General features: G+C 38.6%; 1 protein-coding gene across 3 annotated transcripts; it reads right to left on the bottom strand.

Moving 5' to 3' along the window:
• Positions 1-533: 533 nt before the first annotated feature.
• Positions 534-24967, bottom strand: TRMT11 (tRNA methyltransferase 11). Of its 3 annotated transcripts, none has more exons than XM_085575119.1 (13): positions 24674-24967; positions 23268-23333; positions 22464-22537; positions 21182-21263; positions 20987-21079; positions 19810-19944; positions 18001-18157; positions 13335-13415; positions 12524-12688; positions 11112-11184; positions 10273-10404; positions 6352-6472; positions 534-1116 (listed from the first exon to the last, which is right to left on the bottom strand). In XM_085575119.1, the coding sequence occupies exons 1-13, from the start codon at positions 24965-24967 to the stop codon at positions 985-987; spliced, it is 1605 nt and encodes a 534-aa protein (XP_085431245.1). In that variant the 3' UTR covers positions 534-984. The 3 variants fall into 3 exon arrangements, with proteins under 3 accessions (XP_085431245.1, XP_085431246.1, XP_077638357.2); XM_085575120.1 differs by having other exon boundaries at positions 10273-10406; positions 11117-11184; XM_077782231.2 differs by having other exon boundaries at positions 24713-24813.
• Positions 24968-25038: the final 71 nt, after the last annotated feature.

The following is a 25038-nucleotide window of genomic DNA, read 5'->3' as shown; positions in this document are numbered from 1 at the left end:
GCTTGGCGAACACAGACCAAGAAGAATATATGACCATATTTGACCACCAAAATGAGCAGAGCCATTAACATCCTGAATTAATGGGCTTAGTGGTTTTCAAATGAGGTATTTCCATGATGGACGTGGTGTGGATTCAGCAAAGTCTGCCCTTTAACAAATACAGCTTTGGTTTCAAAGATTTGATTAGGCTTAATACCATTAGGGAACCATTACTGATTTTATGCTGTTGTTGTTACTGGTTTAACTATCGATTTCTGAACCAAAAATTGAAGACAGTTGGCGTTACCAAGAGTCAAGGTTTAGGAATGCAAAAGCAAATCCAAGGTACAGATGAGCTTCAGATGTGGACAGGTTTCACAGGGTTTAATAGGCTCTCCAGAGTTTGTCAGGTCACAGAGGCTTTTCTTTTTGTGGGTGTGCATGAGCCCAGTTGTTTCTTTGCATTTGTTGTTTGTTTTAAACACTTGTGACCTCAGCCAGAACAAGTAGAATTCATATGAGCAATTATTGCATGCAAGAATTAAAAAAAAAACTCACGCCAACCTTGGTTTATTGTACACCATTTACAGAAAAAACAAAACAAATGAAAATGATCTTCTTAATCAGCAATGCCTGATCATCACCACGTGTTTTTAAAACAGCCAGATGTTCACAGTTTTAAGAAGCCAAATAATACTACTACTTTCTTGTAAACGTTAATGGTGAAAGAACAATAATAATGGTTTTAGTCAATCATCATTAGTACTTGAAAGTACAAATATAAATTAAATAAGACTCAAAAAACTTGTACAATAAAATCTGCTATAAACAAAGCTAATTAAAAAGAACTGCTCCCAACCTGGGTTGTGGGTTTCATCTTGTTTTAAAATTAAAAGCAGTATTTATTTTTCTGAAGCATCCAAATGAATGTTCATATCCAGACGTCCTTACGAAGAAATATGGTCTTCATTATCTTCTCTTTTTTTAAGCTGTTTATATAATATTTTACTTCTGATTGTCCTTTTCTTCCTTGGCAATCCTCTTTGTCACACCACTGAAATACTTGTCACGGAAAGAATTGTGTCCCCTGTATGGCATATACTGACCGTCCAACAAGTAAGAGTTCGCATCTTGATCCTGCACGGCATCAAAAGACAAACATTAGATTTGAGGGTAGCGTGCTCAGCACGTATTGCCATCACTCTGCCTCCAGACTTTTTCAAACCATTACGTGCAAGGGTAAGGTAGTTAGGTTTTTGTTTTACAGTTCAACAGCACACACTTAAGCTGCTGAAGGTATCTCAGCTGACATCATCAGAATCCCACCCTTACATGACCAAATGAGCACAGGTACCATGCACCACACAGGTTACTTTCCAGAAAAAATATTTTCAGGAGCATTCAGTCAGTCAGAGGTCTGTGGAAGGCAGGCACAAACAGAAGACAAACACAAATGGCTAAAATGAGTTCCTACAGTTACTGAAGCACATTCACAGATTTTTTTTTTATCTGTGCAGCATTCATGTATTTCTAAAAGTTAAAGTTGACACAGTAAATCCCTACACATAATACCTATTTGACACCAGCCAAAAACACAGTTTAGAAAATTGGCCCACTGTATATACAAAGGTTTAGTTCATCATGTACTGTGGCTTTATACAATTAAGATACTTGTCAGCTAACATTAGTAATGCTGTAAGATAAACATTACATCAAACTTTAATCTGAGTGTTAAAGAAAACTGATGGCAACTTCTAAAAACAGTTTTATGCTTCTGGGTGATATCAGTTTATCATTATGCTCAAAAGCAGGAAGAAACAGTGACAACCAGCCTCATACAGAACAACTGAATGGCACAAGTAGAAAATAAAAAGAAGCACACAACAGAGCCAAGCCTCTATTCTGCCACGTGTTTCCTCTCAGTTTTTTTTAACCAATGCAGTAACATAGACATTGGTTCACTACCTTAAAACATTTAGGTATTTGTTCATATTTGAAAAGAAAGTTACTGTGGAGTGTTTTAGCATCAGTAGAAACATGGAAGTTGATTTTGGTCAATATTTTCACATTACAAGAGTATTACAATGCAAGGATTAACACAATCCTAGTGGAAAATCTCTCCCTTCAGCTTCTGCAGCCTTTTCCAGGTTTTCAACTACCAAGATCAACATCTCTCCTGGCTCCGGATATCTTAATGAGCATTCTAAAGGAGTGAAAGAAAAGGTTTTTCAACAAAGCAAGACGCTTGTGCACATGTAGAAGGGCCCTCTTCTGGACACCATGAGATATTACTTCGGAGAAGGTCTCACCTGCTATGAAAGCAGACATCAGGAATGTGACACCAGCTTAAATTAACTTGCTAAATGTTCAGTGCCATGTAGATATCTATTATTTAAAGCATGTACACCAGTAGCAGCAGCTCTATTTAAATACTGCACTGTTGGAAAATAGCAGAAGAAAATTACTTCAGGAAACCCAATGCAGGCAGTATTATCTACTATTTTGGTCATCTGTGAGAGACTGCCATTTCCATGACTATTCTCAGGCTAATAAACAACAAGCTTTTAACATGTTTGTGAAAGAACTGAAAATTACAAAATTGCTATGGACACACAAGAAATAATAAGGATTTAAGACATACTCCTCTCACAGCCAGCCTGTACCCGTTTCTCCAGCCACTCTTTGGAAAAGAGCGCTTTTTCTTCTCTTGAAATTCCAGGTCAGAAATCCTTCTTTGACATAAACATATACTTTTGTATCATTGGGATGTTTTTACAAGAATGCTGATTCACTTATTTTGAGAAATGGATGGGATATTTGACCCTGAAGTCTAATGATACACAGATCAAAGATACTCTAAGATAAAAATTAATCCCCACAACCTCTAAGAGGTCACGCATGTGTACAACATTCATCTTGATTCCTTGGGAAACAAAATGCTGATTTGGTGAGAAGAGATGAAGGAGTAAACTACCCTCTCCTATACCTCCAAGCTGGTTAGGGCAAAGAGAGGATGTGCTGTGTAGAAGAACAAACTTCATGTAGAATACAGGTGTAATGCACCCACCACTCCACAGCAGAATCTCATCTCAAAAATCTAGGAGCTCTGCGAATACTGCTTGCTAAATGAGAGGTCTGCAGTCAGGTATGGATTTCACAGGAGAGATTACAAAGAGAGTTTCTGGCCTACATAACAATAATTCCAGTCTAAAAGGTTCCATTGCCTACCTCTCACCTGTACAGTCACGACTATCTAATAAAGATGGCAATTGCTTTAAAAAACCAAAAACAACAAAAAAAAAACCAACAAAAAACCAAAACCCGCCAAACACCAACAAGAATGGGAATTGTTTCTTAAAACAAGGAAAAGAAAATAAAAAATCCTGAACTACCTGGAGATACAACTCACTGTTGAGATTTATTAGTCAAATTAAAGATTTAAAGTCAGTGTGAGGACTTATCAAAGTAACTGAAATTCTTGGATTTCAGTGACTTAGGATTTCCAAGCAAATGCTAACTTAGAGTATTTTGTATCAAGGAGCTGAATGGGTACAATCTGAACACCAGGGACAGGCTTCATTTAAAGTCTACAGAGAAAATAACTTGTAAAGAAAACCTTAACAATTTATTTGTTAAACAACAAGAAAATGTTGTTTAGATCTTGGCAAATATTAAGTGACATTCTAAAAATTTTTATTCATCTAGCATGCCCCAGTTCAGCTTCAAGGCAATTAGCCACATTTAGTTTTTGTTTTAAAAAAAGTCTTCCTAGCCTTATCACTGCTTCCTACCACTCTACATCTGGTGCTGGACAGTAGCTATAGAAACCACTTGTATTAATGTTAATATAGTTATAAACAAAAAGGAGCAGTTACCAAACCAGAGACAGCAGGGTCATACACCCAGGAACAGACACTGCTAAATTCAGTAGGAAAAATTCTACACCAGTAACAACTCCAGAGTGACCACATGACTTGGAAATGCTTGACCCATTCAGCAGGGTGGGTTTGTGTGCCTGGTCCTTCACAGTCCCTTCGTAGACAATCATATGCTCAGAGTTTGTCCTTCAGTCAAGTTTCCTGTTACATCTTACTACATAATTTCTAGGCATCTCTCTTGGCACTAAAAAAGTGGGATGCCTCACAGGGAGGGAGAAACAGGGCTCTGGGCTGAGGCTGCAGTTGCCCCTGCCCCATCCACCCTGGGTTTTGTGGGGACAGTGTGCAGATGTGCTGTGGGGGAGGCAGGAGGGGAGTGTGCATTTTGGGGTGAATGCTGTGCTGGGAGGAACAGTGGCAAAAGTTGTCTGAAACAGTAATGAAAAAACCCAAAACTCTTCTGCTCATATTGTGCACATACTGGAAGAGCATATTCATATCAACACTGATTTCAGGAAGAAACCTTTTTCAGCTGGCACAGTTTCACTTTAAACTTCAAAAGAACAGATTGGATGCTTACAAGACAGTGAGTTATACATATACCAGGTTCGTGAGATTTTTAATACAACGTATGATCTCCATGCTTATGATTTCTAATGACAGATCAATACTTCACCTAGACAAACTCACTTTTTGCCTTCACTTTGGTCTCAGTTTTATTACAAACAATTCCAATCAAATTGCACCATCAATTTCAGCAACTGACTGAATTAAGACAGTTAAGAGTTTATTTCAAGTGTTAATAATGAAATCAAAATTTGCTTTGAAATCTGCAATTTTTTATTGGTGGCAAACACTGGGGAAACTGAAGAACTGCATAATAATAGTAACATGATTTGTAACATTTCTCATGCATTTGCAAGTGCTGCACTAAGCTGAATTAAAAGGCAATCGAAGGCTGTTACAAACCAGTTTAATAATGCAGACAGGAACAGTCTGGAAACGTAAATGTTAGGCATATCCATAAAAATTCATTCTTTCACTTAGGAAAAAGCAAAGCAGACAAAAGTATAACTACTGAATTTTATGGTCATATCTGGTGAATCAGAAGTAACCAATTCAAAGGTTGTTCAGGATATTAATAGAGGAAAAAACATGTTCCAGGTAAGGGACATTGGGGTGGGGAAATCTTAGACACCAAAACAAAGTCCTAAACAAAGCAGGTAGTGGCTAAGGATTCAAGATGCATTTTGTTTTCTAGACAAGTTTTGCATCATCAGAAACCACACATGGGTTCTGGTATCTTTAAATTATCTAAAAGACATCTGGAATACTGAATGTAAGCACTTGCACAGTCTTATCTAAGCAGCAAGCCTGCCAATTAGTCTCAGGTGCTCAGAGCTAAGAACTTCCAGACATGAACCTGCCAATCCACGAACTGAAGAACAGGTGATGCACAAGAGGAGAGTAACAAATGATGCAAGGCTGTTTGCAGAGGGTTGATAATTTTTTTGGGTTAGAATACGTTACGTGACAGCACTGATAGCAATAAAACTGCTGCCAAAACCTCCCTGAACACCCTAAGATGCACATGTCAAAAACTTTCATCATCTACCCTCCTGGTTTGTTACTGGTGAAGTTGGCAGCTCTGAGGCTGAACTCCACACAGAGTGTTTATAGAAGATCAGGTGTTGCTTGAGAACTGCAGTCACCACAGGCATTATAAAGGCAGCACTGAAGCCCTGCTGTGTCAGTAGTTCAAGCACCACACAGACACAGCAGCCTGACTGCATCTCCTGCTATCTGAAACAGCTCTTCCAGCTGACAAGGAATATACTAAAAGCACTTGCTTAACCGAGTGCATTTTCATTAAGCATCTACCTCACATGTGTTTAGCATTTCTTTTAACAGTATTAAGTGAGAGAAGTAGCAAGAATGGAAAGAAGACCTGAATGCAATATTCCCTGGTCTCAATGCCTCAGGAGAGGCACTTAGTGTGTTACAAAACAAAAACAGAAAAAGGAGCCAGTGTGCTTTGCTGTACTTGTCACAACTTTGGTATCATTCCGAAAGCAAAAATGTACCACTTTAAAGATGAAGTAACACAATTAAATAAGGTTTACCTACTGCAAGACCTACAAAGATATTTAGTATTTACTTGGACATTGAGACACACTTTGAAATCAGTGGAAACTTGGGCATTAAGGCAAAGCCTCTGTAGATAGGATTTACAAGTAACCATAAGTTCAAAGATCTTTTTCACACTATCAAGGGAGTTTTTCAGGATGAAGAGTTTACCAAAAACTGAGAATAAAAAGGAAGAAACTAAAACCAGAACAGTACCTTAAATCACTGTTCAATTTTACAAAAGCACTAACTCTGATCATAAAAACCAAAGTGTGACAGAAACAAGGATCAAATGCTGAATAGCACGAACTTGTCACGAACGCAACAGCTACTATTTTACACAATATGATCAAGAATTCAAGCTTACCTTGAATTCTTTCACCTTTTCCATGGTTATGAGGCGCCTTGATGTGTGGCTGGAAAGCAGCTGCTCACAGTTGCTAATAAGTTTCAGGCATGGATGGCGGGGAATAATCTCTTCTGTGTATCTGGAAGAAATAATCATTCTTAGTGCTGTAAGCTCATGAAGTGGAAGACCTGCATCTAAAACAGAATTCTTACAGACACTTCACCAAAAGGTTAACAGTTGAAAGTTTTTATGCACTTTAACCTGATTAAATAAATTCAGATATTGCTGCTCCAAATTTCTGACATCATATATTCCAATCATCTTGACATGCAGTGTGTAGAATAAATTAAAATCTCATAGTAAAGAGACACTCTCCCCATTTACTGCATGTATTTAAATGAAGTTAATGTATGTACACACGGGCCTGTCTTTATAATTTCAAGAACAAAATATCTCAGCCAACCAGGAATAATAACTTATTCAGTCAGAGCTGTGATTTTAAAAATATTTTCCAGAGTCAACATATATGAAGTTGCAGGAATGAGAGACTCTGGTTTCCTAAAAGGGAGATCATTGCACTTTGATTTCAAATCTTATTAAACCAGCTCTTATTAGACAGCAACATACCCAAACTTCAAAATTTGGTATTACAAATTTATCTCATTATAATTACTTTTTCTAATGGCAAAATAAAAATCCACCATCATTTAACATTAGATAGGATTTAATTATAAGACAACGTTACTACTATCTACAGAAGTAAGAGTTACAGTATTTTAAATGCCCCACCTCATAAGCATACTAACTTCTATATAGAAAGTGCTTTCTCTAAATGGCTTTCAATCCTTCTATTTCTCCAAATGCTGAAAGAGAAATTTAAAGATTTAAGAGCTTTGTAGGGGACTACAGCAGCAAGAAGTATTAACCTACCTAGTATGATAAATGTGAGATATCCTTCCTATATACTAAAATATAGATCGGTCATTTATTCCTAGATTTTGTAATAAACTTTCATGTAATACGAAAGATACAAAAAGATAACAGAGAAAATGGGTTCTGGTATTGTTAGGTATGATTATGTACAAAACACCTGCTCCTATGATTCTCCAGTGTTTGGGAGTTAACAGAAGTCAGACATTGAAACATGTAACTGAACAACTTAATACCTATGGCTTGAATTTAAAAGGTGCAAATGAGGAGCTTCACATTTTTCCTATAAAGAGGTAGATTTTCTGAATGAAAGTAAAGGTATTAGTCTGGATTAAAATAGGATCTATCTAGGTGCTGATGGAAAACCTGCATTTATTAAGATAACAGCTGTTAAATAATAACTCAATCCCAAATACAGATCTGCAAATAAGAAAAAGCCAAACAGTACTGCCTCTTTGCTTTACTCCAAAATTTCCAAACCATAAAACTACCTTTCAGTCACTTCTTGTGTACAAACAATTATCTGCTTCAGCTCGATAAAGTCAGAAGATACTTTTGGCAAAGTAGAATCAAATTAATTCTCAACTGCTTTTTCTATTACACAAGACTTCTGATGCATCCAGTAGCACCAAACTGACTTTCTTTTACAAAGGCAGGCACCCTGCCACAACATCTTAAAAGTTTCTCTCCATAATCATACAGAAGGCTGACTTTAATGGAATTAGAAGAATTTGGACTCAACAATGATTTCAATGTCTGATTGAAAGAGTAAACTCTGGAGTGAGATGCTATCTTGACGAGGGAGAGATCACTATCACTTTGTTAAAAAGCCTTTTCTGTTTGCATTAATGAATGTATTTCTACATTCTTTCAGGTAAAACTCAGAAACATGTCAAGAAAGAAATACAGAAGCAATGATTTTAACAGACATCCAATCCAATAGTTTCGGCTTTAATTTCAGGTAATATACAAAGATCTCAAAAACTGAAACTCAATGCAGGTGTTGCCAAGGGATATTTGATAATGAAACATGTTAATAGAAAGTATCTTCTCCCCTCTTAATTGCTTTAATGCCCCATTTTCATTTTTACAGCTAAAATGAAGTGATTATCCTACTTTTCAATGCTAATTCTAGCAACTTTAGTATTTCAAGTCATAGCATGATGTACAAATTCACTTCTTAAAAGTCAACTCAACTAGACCCCCCAAAACAGCAGCTAAAGTTGATCCCAAATATGAAGTAAAACACTTTACACTGCTGTAGTGAGGAAGCATGCTTTTACCAAAGTTCAGAAAGCAGAAAGAAAAACACCAGTATCTTGATGAACAAAATAAATTCAATAATTCCAAAGAGATTTCATTGACATGAAAATTAGCTATAATACTATGAATGGCATTCATTGTTTTGCCTGTGAATTGTCTTATGAGAAAAAAGGCCTACAATACAAATTTAATGATTTAATAAAAAGTGCAAACTACTAAGTGCACTCTCCTGTTACAGAAGCATGTAACAAAAATGGCTCCTTTTGATTTCTAAATATGCAAAACAGCATGAGATATATAGGACTATCACAAGCCATTTCCATAGTGAAACCAGGGACAACCACCACTTTATGTAACAGTATAATTTGACTGTATATAGAAATATATGACATTGTAGAAACTACCTTCAGAGCACATCTGTATCTGGAGGACACCTTGAAATGGCTCCTGTACATCAACTCCTCACTTTACAGTAAAAAATCTTTACAAAAACAAAACAAAAAACCCTCTCTAATCTAACCTAAGAGATGCTGAAATAAGGCATGCAAACAGCTGTTTTTCCTTACGCACTCAGCTCTGATCCCAGGCTGCACTCCTGAGCAGTCAGGATCCCGCAGTCTCTGCTGGCCTCTCTCGTCCCTAACAGGGCTGCTCTTGGATGCTTCCTGCCTCTCACTGCCATCTCTTGGTCACTTGACTTTTATTTCTCAGAAAAAAGCTAAATCAGTGCGGGAATCCAGGGCTTCCTTCTGGCTACCCTGGAAGGCCTGGGACCCTGGCGGGGGTCAGGAACCCCCGTGTACAGAGCCCCGAGAGACACTGTCTCTGATCTCTGTCCATGGAAAAGAGTTTTCAATCTTACAGGATCAATTACAAGATCTGAGTGTTTGATATAAGTAATAATTAAGTGTGGCATGGCTGCAAAAGTAACATTTTAGAATTCTAGATTAGGGGTTCAAAGGGCACAAGATGGAGAAAATTTGGTGTGTTTTGTCCTTTTTCTCCTTCTTCATGCCCTCCATGTTTCACTGTAGTGTTGACATTTTTCTATTGGTTTAGGCTGGGAACACACTGTTCAACGTAGATGATAGATATTGGCACATTATTGTAAATACAGCACAGGTAGTTTCTGGTATTTAATGTTTGTAACATCCCACTGAGGGCAGAGCCCCACATGCTGCCCTGCAGGACAGACCTGCGGCAGGGCAGCAGAACATGTTAGAGATAAACAAGAATAAACAACCTTGAAAACAGCACAGATGAATTATGACTTCTTCTTTGGCAACAGGGCAGAAAGACAGAGACTTTTTACAATCTTGGAATCATCAATACCACAGATTCCAACAAATCAGTAGTGCCAAACCCCAAAGAACCAAGGATGATTTTCACAAACTTCTATCAACTACTTTAGCAGAAACACATACTAATACTAGCCTTGCTTCTACTGTCTTAGAAAACTATCTGCACCTTGAAAGTCTAACTTTTTAAGCTTAAAACTCAACCTACTGGACATGCATTTACAATGATATGCAAAGGGATTTTCTGTTTGGTAACAGTCAGGCATTATCTCCATTCAAAAGCTCTGTTACAAAATGTGGCCTCCGTCATATAAAATTTTAAAATATAAAGTCAGGGCATTACTCTTAAGTGCTGGTACTATGGAAGCTCCTATGTCCCAAAGGAAAGCACAGTGAGAATGCAGCATCCATTCTGACACACAACATAGCAGAAATCAATAGTACATACTCAGGTCTGTATACAGGCAGCCAGTAAACCAATCTTCCTCCCATCACCAGATGTTCTGCCCCAAACTTCAAGAGGTCAAAAAAGATATCACTTAGATGGTAACTGGATGAAACGAAGAAGTGATTTTCTGTGCTGGAAAGAAAAAGTACAAGTGTAAACAAACACAAGCGCACAGATAAATTCTAAATTTTTAACAGTAATTTAAAAAAAATCAATACAAAAGCACTTTCTGAGCTTTGCAAAGCTAGTTAAGACAATCCAGGAGTACAACTTCTACTATGAGGAATACAACTTCTCAAGTTCCCCCAGCTCTCTCTTTGACTTCCACATGTACTAAATATAAGTCTAAAGAACTACAGTTATGCCACAATAGTTATTTTGCACAGCATCTTTCTAAAGGAATTATAGTCAGAAGGCAAGGAAGGCCAGGCAGTGGAGAAGTCATACAGTATCTCTGTAAAGAAAGGAGCAGTAGAAAATGCAAAAGAAAAATGTTAAAGGTAAAATTACAGGTATGCCACTTTAGAGTGACTTTGCAGCCTGCAGGGACCAAAGAGAACTTTTCTGGAAATAGATGCTAATGGTGGTTCAAAGTGGTGAGAAATAGGATTTGAAATCTAAACACACACAAAGGATGAGAGAAAACAAAACCATGAAGGTTTCAGGAAGTGACATAGTAATTTTGCAAACAGAAACAAAAGGGTTTTTCTTCTTTAATTATAATTGCTAACATTTTTTAACTTCTGACAGCCAACTAAGAAGTAATAAATATTCTAAAACTGCAACTAGCTTTCCATTAAGACATTTATATTCTATAACAGACAAGACAGTTTCCCCACCTTCTTTCAACTGATTTAACTGTTTCCTTTTGTGATCCCATTCTGCGAGGTGCTTCTCTGATACCATATGGTGCTAGACAAAGCAAAAGCAAAATGCAGAGATGAGAACCTCACCCTTTGTCCAAATAACATACAATTACACCATACATACACAATAGTGCACAAACTGTGGCTTATACAGGATAAAAAAAATTGAATGTTTTTACAAAGTAGAAGTCAGTAAGGGAAATTTCTTCAAGATCTGTTGAAAGCTTATTGCTCCAAAAAGTTATTTTAAAATTGTTTCAAGGAAATCCCTTCAGCTGTAAGAGCTTCTAGCATCCTACATGTTTACTACAAGACAAAGGACAATGCTGTGTTTTTTCTTAAAATATATTTCTTAGATTTCCAATATGTGATAAATAATCCCATCCTTTTTTGTTTGACAGACATGAATATGTCCCCTACAGCACTTAACTAACCTTTTACAAAATCGAATTAAGTATATAAAAATTTCTTGTCAGTACTTTACACAAATGGTAATTCTCACACACAGGAACCAGAGAAGGTTTTTTCTCACACGTTTTTTGCACATCTGTAATAGCACAATATACTTACTTCATGTTCAAAAAACCTGAGTTTGTGAGACGTGTTTCACAAAAGCACCAGTGTAACCACTGCAGAAGTTTTACAAATGGTTTCACACTCAGTTCTAAGTCCATACTAATATTCTACATTGTCTCATTGCTGAACAGGCCAAATAAAAACCAGCAGGCAACCCACAAAGAAAAGTCACACTTCCCACTCCAAATTAATATGAGTGTGTCATTTCAAAAGCCAGCACTTGAGATCAGAAATTGCTGTATCAAGGTCTTCATTTATCCTCTTGGTTTATTTTTCATCTCTTACAAGACAAATAGTGTTTAGTAAATAGGTTTCTAAAAGAGCAGAGGATCCTTTCAAACTGCTCCTGCTTCCAGTAGCTAAGTGTACTGGAAACACATTAAAATTTCTCTCTGGAAGCATTACATTAAGCACTTATCACAAGTCTCCCAAAGTCCATCAGAGATGCATGGCAGACTCCAATGTGCTGCCAACAGCAACACAGACCATTCTGGTAAGAAGTCTCTATGCATCAATCATGTTATGCTTTTACTGAAGGAGACTTCTTCAAAGGATGATTTTCAGCCATATAGATTTCTGCCAGTGAATGTAACGTTCTCTCCATAGAAGAAAGTGTCATTGTCAGCTTCATTACACATTAATAACTATCCTTAGAACAAATGCAGAGATGTCAAATGCAGATCCAATTTCCATAGTGCTGCTCTCGACAATCTTTGGAAATACAGAAGCTGCAGACCTAAGCACAATGTACATGGGCAATAATGTTTTAGTCACTGTTATTGGGAAAAAAAAGGCAGTAACAAACTTACGGTCTGTAATGATTGCATCAAACAATATCCCTTTTCTCCATATTGGTCTTGAAAAATCAGCAACAAGTGCATCAAGGTAGTATTTCTCTAAACCATACTGTCGGAGACTAGCTCTGATATTTTCATCTGGCCCTCTCCATTTCTGGTTCTTTCTGCTTGCCTTGCCTGGGAGGGGAAGTGGAATGGAAAGGGAAAAAAAAAAAGCATACTCAACAAGAAACTATTATATAAGAAAAGCTTTCATATACTCTACCATTTAAATTAAAAGAAAATAATTAAATGTCACCAAAAAAACCTGTCAAAAGTACTCACAATAAACTTCACAAGCAGTAAGGAAAAATGAAAATACATGAGATAAGTTCTGCTGAATCATATGCACAACGTGTCAAAGAACACATTTACAAAAATGCTGGTTTGCAAGATGCTCTCTCCATCCACCCGTCACAACCCTGTCCACTAGGGTCAAATATAATTTGCATATTTGCAGAGAAGTAACAATAAGATTAGGGTTCCTGGGTTAGGTTTTGAAGAGCTTCCCACATCATGGGTTAAAAGAGCACATAGCAGTGGTAATGATTATTTGGAACTTTGTTTTGGTCTTAATTATTCTTTTTCAAAAACATTTCCTGCTTAAAAATAAGATAATATCTTAACTAGCGTACATGTAAATTGCTGAATAAAACTAAGCATGGCCAAATAAATCCTGTGAAGATTAATGCTGCTTTAAAACCCACTAAGTATCATCTGCTACCATCAGTATTCTTAAATTCCAGAGGGTAAGATTTCAGTGGCTTCAAAATATGTAACATACCTAGTCCATGGATTGTGTTGTAATCTATATCAGTACCACACACATATGCCCCAAAATGTGCTGAGGAGATTAGAAGGCCACCTACACAGGGAAGAAAAAAGGCAAAGCATAAACTTCTGTCATAAATGTCACCTGCATTAGTATTTTTTCCTCAGGAACTTCAGGAGCCTACAGCAGCAGCACACTACACCCAAGGAAAAGAAAAAAAAATAAAACAAATACTAAAAAAATAAGTAGAACTATCAACCAATTATAATCACTATGTAATTATAATCAGACATAATAACACTAAGTCCTTTGTCTGCTCTACATGATTTTCCTTATCTTGCAATGCCCTATGTCACTCCTCTGGAGATTGTTCAGGAGTTTTGTTTATGGCTTTCTGTATTTTAAGCAGTAAGATCCTTTAATCATGAAACAAAACTTTTGATTCTATTTTGCAAGGAGCAGAATTTCAAACTGTTGTCAAACAATTGGAAAAAGCATCACGGAACAAATGGCAGTTCCACTGTGTCTGTTCTCAAAGCCAGTTTCTTTAACAGTGTCTAAAAATCAAACTTTTATTAGGGGGCTATTCCCATGTTGTAAGAAACAATGGTTAAGACCCTTACAAATGTAAATATCTCCAATGTAAACATAAATATAAAAAACATTTCTGTAATAATTTTCAAGTGTGAAAACTACGTACAAATACATCTGTCTGTGAGTAGGCTGCCTACTTTGTCAGTAGTTTTACTAATGTAGTTACTTTCTAATAAAACCAGTTTTTTTAATTGCTGCTATTGCCTTCCTAATTAAAAAAGAAAAGAACAGCATACTAAAAAAAAAGTGTGATTTTTCCTTGAAACTGACAACAGATGAACAGCCCATAGAAAAGAATAAATTACATTAATTATTTAACAGCTTCCAAATGAAACAATGAACAGACTGCAGGAGATGGACAGATATCTGTGTGGTCAAATTATTAATAAAGAGGTCTGTGGCTACCAGAATGGTTTAGAACAGAACAGCAACTGAGAACAAGGCTGTGAACCCCACTGATATCAACAGTCCTGCTAAATAAAGGGGATGACTGCTGCAGGATGAATGGCTGACAATTTGCAAGATGGCTGTGGGGGTGACACCAGTTCTCCCATTCACCAGGAGCATGGAAAGAAGCATCTCAGGTGGCTGCACTGTCCTGAGCCACCCACTGAACACCAGCAAATCCCTAATGTGCCCTGTGTGCACCAGAAAACTTCTGCACCATATGGTAATGAACTCTATCAAAACCAAAGGTGAGCAAGAACAAAAAAACTTTTAATATTCCTCTGCTTTTTCTTGTGAAATGGATCAGGGATAAACAAGGTTACTCACCCCAAAGGAGTCACCCATTTCCCTTCTTGGCTGCAATCCCTCAGAACAGATTGGGCAGTACATCCATAGGGTCAAGACAAATTTAGCTAGCCCTGACCCCAAGTATGGCATACCACCCAGTCCTACAAAAAAAGTAAGAAGAGAGTCCTTTGCCCATCTATTTTTAATCACAGGCAAAAAAAAAGAAGCTTGGAAATAATGAATTTACAGCTTTTAATAAATCTCAGCTTGTACTAGTTCAACTGTGTTCATGCAGAAGGTGCACAGAGACTTACATACTCTTACATGGCCAGCCCTTTGATCAGTATATGAAAGGGTTAATCAGGGAATCACTCTGTCCCTGGTGACCTGTAGCAGAATGATGATGGCACAGACCTTCATCCCTTTCTATCATACACTATTCCTCCACCTCTTCAGCACAGATGAAGTCTGGTCCTCCAGGATGTCAAAGAAAAACATCCTGTCATTTACAACCATCCAGTATCACAAGTATCTTCCAAAAGAACAATAAACAAGATTACTGAGATAACCTGAACTGACTGTCTACAAGGAAGCACAAAATATTCAGGTAAAAGACGTGATTTATTCTTCTAGAAGCTTCCAGGCTTCCTTCTGCCCAGCACTGAGGAAAGACTATCTAAACATGGATGGAAGTTAAAAACAGTCTTGGTCATTCCAATTCTTCTTGACAGTTAAAAGGAGAATCAAGTCTCTTAAAAGCCAGCCTGGTCAAAGAGCACTTTATATTCCAAGGAAAAATGCCAACTGTCCATTCTTATACTAATGTGAAAGACTTACTATTTGGCTTATGCAGCAAAAACCAGTTAGTTTACAACTAGCGAGAACCATTTTGCAAGGCCATTCTGGTTTGGTACTATTCACTTTTTCAGTGTAAAAAAACAGGCAGAAACACAGCCAGGTAACAAAGCTACACTAATAAAGAAATCTGAACTGCAGTTCTTCAAAATACTCCTCAGATTCTGAATAAATATATTTCCAAACCCATCAGCTCAAAATTACTTCATCACTCCCAACTCCAAACCACTTCCCAGAAACTCCAGTGACAGGGCATTGTTGTACTGACAAGCTTGAAAATCTTCTGAAGGTCCTTATAAGACAACTGAAATTTCTGGGGTTTACTCAAAAGAAGTAGGTGAAAAAGCCACTATTATTTAGCCATAAATACACTCTGCTGACAAATGGCATGCCACCCAGTATCTCCAGTGTCCCGTTTAATCCCTACCCTTTATATTACAAATGCCTAACAAAAAAACCTAATTTAAATTGTAATTCAAACCACTAAGCAATTTGGGGAGAATTTTGTATGTTACATATATGGATGTATATGAACATATACATAATTCATACACATGTATACAAATTATGTACATGTTTGAACCGAAACACAACATTTATCTTTAATTTCTATAGCTTCATCATTTTTATGCGACTTTCATTCTTCTGTCTTTACCCTTCCTTTTTATTTTTCTTCAATTTTCACTCCCAAGAGAAAGAATGCTCTCAGAGACTTTATTTTGTGATTTAAGTTAGCAGGTTTTATAATACGACAAAATGCCACAGACATCAAAATGAAACCAACTGCTAAGAGGTAAATAAAGTGATTTCCTGAATCTTTCATAGAACAAGCACAAGAAAGAGAAGAAAATTTCCTAAGATATTAGTATGCAAGAAAAAAATCAGGTCCTATAAAAACCAAATTTAAGACAAAAAACAGAGTTCACTAAACCCCTCTGTTTCTGAAAATATAATATCCATGCTCTTTTTCTATGGCACAGAGAAGACACATGCTAATAAGAATTTATCCTACTAGTGTAGTCTTCTCTCTCCCTAACCTCTCTGCAGAGATTTTTCTTCATCTTCCCATTAATATAAGTATTTTTAAATCTATGCATTTCACATGGGGTCACCTTGATTAAAATTTAGCAAGTTGAGCATGAGTCAGCAGTGCCCTGGCAGCCAGGAGTGCCAAGTGTGTCCTGGGGTGCATCAGGCACAGCACTGCAGCTGGGCAAGAGATTGTCCCACTGTGCTCTGAGCTGGGGCAGCCTCACCTCTAGTGCTAGGGGCAGTGCTGGATGCCACAATATGAAAGACATTAAAGTATTCAAAAGTGTCCAAAGGAGGGCAACAAAGATGGTGAAGGGCCTTGAGATCTGAGGTCACTTGGTCTGTTCATCCTGGAGAAGGAGAGACTGAGGGGAGCCCACAGTACAATTTACAGCTTCCTCTTTAGGGCAAGAGGAGAGGAAGGCATTGATCTCTTCTCTGTGGTGACCAGTGACAGGACCCAAGGGAATGGCCTGAAGCTGTGTCTGGGAAGTTCTAGGTTGGATATTAAAAAAATAATACCCAGAGGTGGTTGGGCACTAGAACAGATTCCCAAGGGAAGTGGTCACAGCCTGAGAGAGTTCAAGAAACATTTAGACAATGCTCTTAGGCACAAGGTGTGACTCTTAGGGTGCCCTTTGCAGGGCCAAGAGTTGGACCCTGATGATCCTTTTGGGTTCTTTCCGACTCAGGATACTCTATGATTCAGTTCTAGGTCAGAAACAAAGCCTTTGCTACATTTTTTAAGAAACTACTATAGGTAGCTTAACACAATATACTGTGCTTTACAATTATATGGCACAAGCCGACACAATAGGTCAGCTATTTCACGTATAGCAGTTTCCCTAAGGCAAAAAGTACTTCTGTGCCATGCACAGCAATATGTGGAATAAAAGCTCCCCCTCCTGGCTAAGATAAGATAAACTCAGCCGGGGAAGGGTACTTGTGTGAGCAATATTATCCTGAAGACAGGCTCTAATGGCACAACGAAGTGTTCCTCATGGAATGCTGCCATGACCTCACTATTGCTATGTTGTGCTGTATGACCAGAAATGCCCTCAGCACTCCCCTAAAGAGCCAGCTCTAAAATGCTGCTTTGTAATGTCCTCGAAGTGACTGCAGCAAGTGCTTAGCCAAATTCCAATTCTTGGTCACTTTGATCTTAAGCAGTCCATGACACACATGGATTGGCTGTTTAGGCCATGTAGGCATAAAACACACCAGTGAAGACAGACCTTTTAAAAGCACAATATAAACTGTTTACATCTTTGGAATTTGGTGTCCTTCCTCCAAAATCCCTTTCAGGTTAACAAACCATTAATTTTATAAACACCATTTTGTCTTTGGTATCATCTCAAATATCTGCTGAACACCAGAAGTCAGACACCAGGTAAAAGAGTAGTGCAAACACTAACACAATCTTACAGCTCTTCCCACTAGCTGAAAAAAACCAAACATATACCTGTTCCAACAAATGGATCATATACAATGTCATTCGGTTTTACTCTCCCGTGGTTTGCCATGATGAAGGAGAGGCAGGCATCCATGCTTGTATTTCCAATGAAGTGTCTCTTCTTTACACTGTAGGATTCAATGAGTTCTCTTTGGCCATCTGCAATCTGTTGAAACATTTAAAACCCCTGTCAGATCCTGGATACAAGATATAAACAGACACGCTAACAGACTTTCTTTAGTGACACCATCCAAAAACAGGTAACTTTACTTCGTAACACATCACCTTGCTTTCTGACATCTGAAAAATGACAGACTTCTTTCCAAGCAACAGGTATCTTGGTTCAACACCTAGGTGAGTTCTTCAAGACAGAGGTTAAAAATGTACAAACATTTTAGAGAGAAAATTATTTCAAGAAATTACAATTAGAGTAACTTTGCTATTATTCTAAGCATCAGAAAAACAATTCCTGGCAATTCAGAGTTAAAAGGATTTAAAAAATATGCGGATTAGACACACTCGTTAAGACATGCATGCACACACATGGATGCTTAAGGTCAAACAGAATTTCTTTCTTCACTAGAATTTCTGTCCCACTCAAAATCCAAATTTAGGATAACGTTGACAGGTGAGAATTTGAGGGAAAAGCAAACAAAGACCAAATGCTGGCATTTTTACATCAGACTTCCAAAGTATGTTGGAGGAGACCAAAGCAATCCAAAACAAAACACATTCAAACACTACCCAATACCATCCCCCCACCTCTCTCAACATCAGTCTTACTGTGTTAACAAAATACACCTGCCTATTTTTCCAGGTTGGTTTACTCATTTTTGAACACTTTAGGAATTCAGCGCAGATGGGACAACAGCTGCAATGTTTTGCAGCATTACCACAACACAGGGTGCTCACACATCCATCACAGCATGGAGAATATTCACAGGTCCTAACAGATCACTTGAATCTGTAACTTCCCTGTAACACAAGCCACTGACTACAGCTACACAACCTCTGCAGTGCTCCTCCCTCCTTTCAGCTGCCCTTGACCCAGAACACTGCAAGCACATATTCCCACCAGTGGCTAGTGTCATTCTGGGAAATCCTTTGAGGAGCCAGTCTTCCCTCACAATAACATAAAAGACCAGATCAAATTTCCTCAGGGTATCCTAATAATGCAGCAGGTTTAGAGTGCATATGGCCAGCAGGCAGGAACATTTGTAGTGAAGACCACAGATGAGAGGCTCCAGACAGTTTTTTTACTTGGTTCCTTCTGCACTATCGGTGTTCCCTGGGGCAGGTACCTGCCTGTGGGCTTGACTCACTGATGTCCAAAGCCTCAGGGATCAGTCTGTACCTTTCCATGAATGTCCCTGCCAGGATCACTTGAAGCACTTACAGAATGCTCCGGTGAGGCTGATGCCACTCAGCAGGGCCACAAGCCATTTACAGTTCTGTACATCTTTCTATGTGTTTGGAACAGGGGCTTTCAGCTGCACCTAGGTCCAAAAAAATGTAACACACTACCCCAGCTGTTCAGTGTCACTGCTGTGCTAAGCTCTCTCAGTGGATGGCAAAACAAAGGTGTGTTTCTACATACAACTTCATTTTTTTCCACCTCTAAATTGTTCATTAAAGCCACTTTTTCCTAGTCACAGTAAGACCTCCCAAGACTTGCTTCAGAGTATTATGCAAAGATGAATTCAGACAATGGTTATTTCCTGCTTCTATTAAAAGTCAAAACACTTTTTACATTTAAACTTAAGTACATTCTCCTGAAAATACAAGCCTGCAAGAACAGAAGCAAACATGCTCACGCACCCATCTACCAAAATACAGATGAATAGGCTCTTCTGGAACATCGTTTGGGTTCATTCCATAATCTTCCAAAATCCAAAATATGTGTTCTGGATTCTTTAAATTTACTTTTCCTCTGAATGGCAGAAATTCAAGGGCCTATACAATAAAGAAAACATACAAAAATAAACAGGGTCATTTTTTTTTTTTTAAATAGGTACCATCCTCCCCAAGAAAAAAATAACAAAACCAACCAACCAAAAAATCAGCAAAAAACCCACAATTTCACTTGTGAGAAATTTCACTTGTTAATACTAGTATTAACAAGTTCAATTTTCAATGGTTTTTTGAAAATACTTTCTTCTTAACAAAAATAGCTCAAATGATTACGGTTTGGAATTGGGAACCATAACACTTTTTATTAACTGAACAGAGCTCAACTTCAGAGGAAATTAACTGTGCATATTAATTATACAATTTTCAAGTTATAGAAACAACACTGATGATTAATAATGGGATGTGAAATTTCAGTGATGTGCAGCTACAGCAGTTTACATACTTAGCATTATTTCATTTACACAAAAACTGAACAAACAGCGATAAAAGCTATGACTTATACAGATAATTTCAGTCTCTGTAAATGAAGTAAATTGAAAAAACAGGTGCCAAAATAGAATGTGAAAGAGCAGAAATAAACAGTAAGTTGGAAAAATTTCCTAAATGAAATACTGATAGTTAGGAGGAAAGCACAAGTACAGGTAAGAACATGATGACAGAACAGGAGATCAGCCCACAATCCACAGCTTGCAGCTGAAGTCACTTGTTCCACATTCTGCAACAATAAAAGCCTAATACGGAGATCAAGTAACAGATTTTCCAAAAATCTAGCACCTAACTCTTGCCATTTGAATCTTGTAGTTCTCAGCAGTAAGCTTCAATTTACCCAGCACATTGGGCTGAAATCAGCAGTGATATTTGTTTGGTATTGTATAAGCCTTAAACAGTCTGTTTATAGGGGGGGGGGAAAGTCATGAATTTTGAGCGAATATTAATTCAGACACAAAAATCTCATTTAGACCTGATAAGACATAAGCCATGAACTTCCTTAAGATCTTGAAGAAACTTAAATACACTGATAGCATGGAATAAGAATAACATTAATATATTAAACTAAACAAAGATTTCTTAACCATCTACTTACATCAATCTTTTTTATTTTCTGTGCTTGGGTCAGTGTTTTATTAAATGTATGAATGTGTACTTTGTAAGTAGAGTCTGAATGTAGATATGGAAGCTGGAAGAAAAAAGAAAAGGCAAAGACACTTTAATTAGTACAGATGCAGTGCTATTCAGTGGGCTTAAAGAACAATAGTATCCAGATTCTTTTTATGTATACCATCTTGTCTGTTGGATAGTTCTTCAAAGATGCATAGAGCTCCCCTGCAGATTTTCCATGGCCCCACAGTTCAAATATAGACCTGAAATTACAAAGTTTTTTAGAGTCAGTCACACAGAGCAGGAAAAATGCCTTACAGACACTTACTCCTTTTAACTTACTTGGCCAATGTATTTAGGCTTTAATTCATTATTAAAGTTGGCATTTAATTCTAGACAAATGTTTTAGTTTTTGTTTGTAACAAGTATTTTTAATCGCAGGCTAATATTTCACTCATGTTTTTCTTTGTTTGGTAACACATACCAAAAGCTTCAGACCTTTTCATATTGATTAGCAGTACAACGGAGGTACTCCAGTGACCTTATTCTAAAACTAACACATCTCCCCACAACCAGCAGTAGGACAGAAAAATAAGCCATGGGCTAGTTAGGCTTTGTACATAGAATTAGCAAACATTAGCTAAGAGTGCATGGTGTGCAGAACATCTGCAAGCTGTTTTGTCACATTTTACTCCCCTAGTTGCCTGCAGCTGCTTTTTGAAGTGCAGTGCTCCATTCTTTAGGCAAGAGTGGAGAGCCCAAGTCATTGTAGGTAAAACTGAATACCTGAGACAAGTACTCAACGGGTACTGGGCAACATTTTGCAGAGGAGACCAGAAGCTCTGAAGAACAAGCACAGACACCACAAGCTTAATATGGTCAGAGGGACATAACACACCTATGATGCTTCTCATCCTGAGCCATACTTCAAGGCCTCTCTCATGCACCTCACTAGGAAGCATGTTATTCAGACACCACTAAAAAGGACCAGCTGGAACAATCACTTTCCAGCATATTCTTGTGCTCTTGAATTTCCGAGAAGGGACCTCTGCTGCAGCAGTCAGGGCTGAAGGCTTGGATGCCAGGACTGAGGGAGGGTGACTCAAACTTTCCCTTCCATACTTGTCAGTTTTCACATATCACTGGTTGTATCTTTCAATTCCATACATATTTTAGAAAAAGTCACTAACTCAAAATTATACAAGGCACATAAAGCACGAGTGACACTACAAGTGCTGTCTCTGAAGTGAAGAACACCATATTGAGACCCTGAATTGGTGATACACTGAGTAAAGATGACAGACAGGCATGCTACATAATCAGTCCTACAGGGTCCAGCAACACCTTACCAATTCTAGAGGGAATCGGAGACTCTTTATGACGCCATACAAAATTTATATTTGCAATAATAGAACAAAATTCCACTGCTTAGGTAATTATTTACAAGATTTTTCATCTCTTACTTTGCACATACTGTCCGCTTCATTAGTCCCCTTGCCATCTCTTCTGAGGGAATATTGAGAATCCAAAAGGGAGACTGCAATAAAGAGAAGGTAAGTGATGCAAATACCCAGCTGCAGAATGTCACATGAATTACATAACTACACAATTCTATTTTATAAAAACAGAAAATGCATACTGAAGATTTAAAAAATTAATAAAAAAATACATCTACTACCTTTAATCATACAGAGAATGTGGGGATAAAATAATTAATCTGAGACAAAACTGTTTACTCAGCTTGAATGTGTGAGAAATTCTGTTATGTATTTAATTTTTCCAATATAATTGACTTGGTAAAATATTGTTTGTATTTCTCTCAATTATTCATCCTCTAAAGACTGGAAACACCTCGTTACACACAAGCAGTAACTAAATCCCAAAAACATTCTCTGTTCAAGGACTGAGACCAGAATCATATGGCTTCCTAACTGCACTCCTGCTCTGTCTCAGTGATTTAGAGGCAAACACCAATTCCAAACTGCTGCTGAGTGTTTTCAGTGTTTAGCTATCCTAAAAAGCAAGAAGAACCTCCCAGCAGATGGCACTGCTTCTTTTCATGCTGGTAAATGAAGACAACCTGAGGTGCATTTTGTGCATATGTTCTGAGTCTTTACTAAAATTGAGAAGTCCTCAGTTTGGGTAAGATTCCCAATTTTCTTAAGAAATTTCAATATTTATTTAGCTGCCTACAGTTAACAAAAATACTATAAAGAACATACTTGCATACCATACACACACAAGTAAAATATTTGGTCCTCACTTACATTTACACGAATTTCCTGCTCGCCACTGAATTGTCCACCACAAAGGGAGAGCAATGATGCTATTTCCTGAAGTGAAAATATACAGGTCAGATTTTAGAATCTTATAAAGAAGAAGAGGAAAAGGGGAAAAAGAGAAAAGAGAAGCAGCATGACACAAATTCTAATGCAGATGGTAGATAGGGCAGAAGTTCACAAGTAAATTCAGATTGTATGTACTATTCGTGAACTGAAAATTAAGACTTCCCTGCTATTAAAAACAGTTTTCTCAAAATTCATCGGCGAATGTCAGGAAAATTTCAGTAATTAAACCCCACCATTTCGCATATTCTCCTTCATCAGAATCTTTACTGTTCAATCCTCCACTGTCACAACAACATTCCTCTTACAATATTATCCATTTTCTTCTTAAAATATTTTTCTAACTATTTCACATAAAAGTGATGCTTCACTAGTAACACTGACCCAGGGTCAGGACCAGCAGATCATCTGGCTAAAAGCAATCTGTCCTTGCTTGCTCCATTAGGTTTTTGAGGTAATGCTAGGAATTATGTCAAATTATGCTAGGAACATGATAGCATAATTTGTTCCCAGCATAGCTCATCACAAAACCAAAAAAGCTGTGCAGTCACTAAAATAAAAGAGAAATGGCTCTGCTTCTTTCAGCAGCTGTATCAACCAAGTGTCGTCAAAACCTTGGTGATATAAAGAAAAACTCTGTGTAACATATGTATCATCTCCTGTTTACTTCATCCAATGACCTTGCCTAAAGAAAAATCAGGTTGATCATAAATGAAACTCGGGTTCTAGTCCCACAAAGCAAATAGGAAAGAGAACCTTAATGCAAACAATGAAAATAAAAACTTCAAGAGACATTAAGCACTTTGTAATACGTGACAGTCCAATCGACAAGGGAGCATCACCCTGTGGCACAGACCATGGCACTGAGTGCCACATCCAGCCCTCTCCTGAGCGCCTGCAGGGACGGTGATCCCTGGGCGGTCCATCGAGAGGGGCCCAGGGCAGCACCAGCCACCCCTGCACCCAGGGCACGCAGCCGGGAGCTGACGAATAACTTAAACAAACTTTAAAATTAGTCACCAAAACCTTGAAAGCATTTTTATAACCCCAACTTCCGCTCCTCACACGGAGCCGCGGGTACTGTGCTGGCAAACCTCTCCTAGCGCCAGAGGCTCTGGAAAAGCGAGCGGCTAGGAAAGCGCTGCCCTACAGCCACCAGGCGGAGGCTCTCCAAGAGCCTGGGGCAGGAGGGGAGCAGGGAGCCCTGCCCACAGCACACGGGGAGCGGCCAGAGAAGAGGCGCCGGCCGCCCTCCCGGGCAGAGCGGACCCCGGGCGGGGCCGCGCCGTCGGGGGCACCCCGGAGGGGAGGGGAGGGCAGCGCCTCACCCGGGCCCGCCGCCGGCCCCGGCCGCACGCAGCGCTCACCGGCAGGCGGAACTCCAGGTGCTCCTGCGCCAGCAGCAGCAAGTAGCGCCGTAGCGCGGCGCTGGCAGCGCCATGTCCGGCCATCCCCGCCTCCCGCATGCGCCGCCGGCAGGGCTGGGCTGGGCTGGGCTGGGCTGGGCTGGGCGGGAGGAGCCCGGGAAGGGGCGGGTGACGGAGAGACCCCCGCGCTCCCGGAGCGGGGCGCGGCGTGCGCGAACTCTTCGGGAGTCGCTGCTCATTTCCTCTCCTTCTCATGCTCCTTGTAGTTATATCTAGGTTGTGCTGTATCACGCACGCCACGTGTCATTGCAGCCTGCGTGTGGTTT

This window comes from Lonchura striata, chromosome 3 (assembly GCF_050655825.1).
Source record: "Lonchura striata isolate lonStrDom1 chromosome 3, ASM5065582v1, whole genome shotgun sequence".
NCBI lineage: Eukaryota > Metazoa > Chordata > Aves > Passeriformes > Estrildidae > Lonchura > Lonchura striata.
The sequence above is the reverse complement of the archived record's forward strand: the minus strand, read 5'-3'. Positions and strand labels throughout refer to the sequence as shown.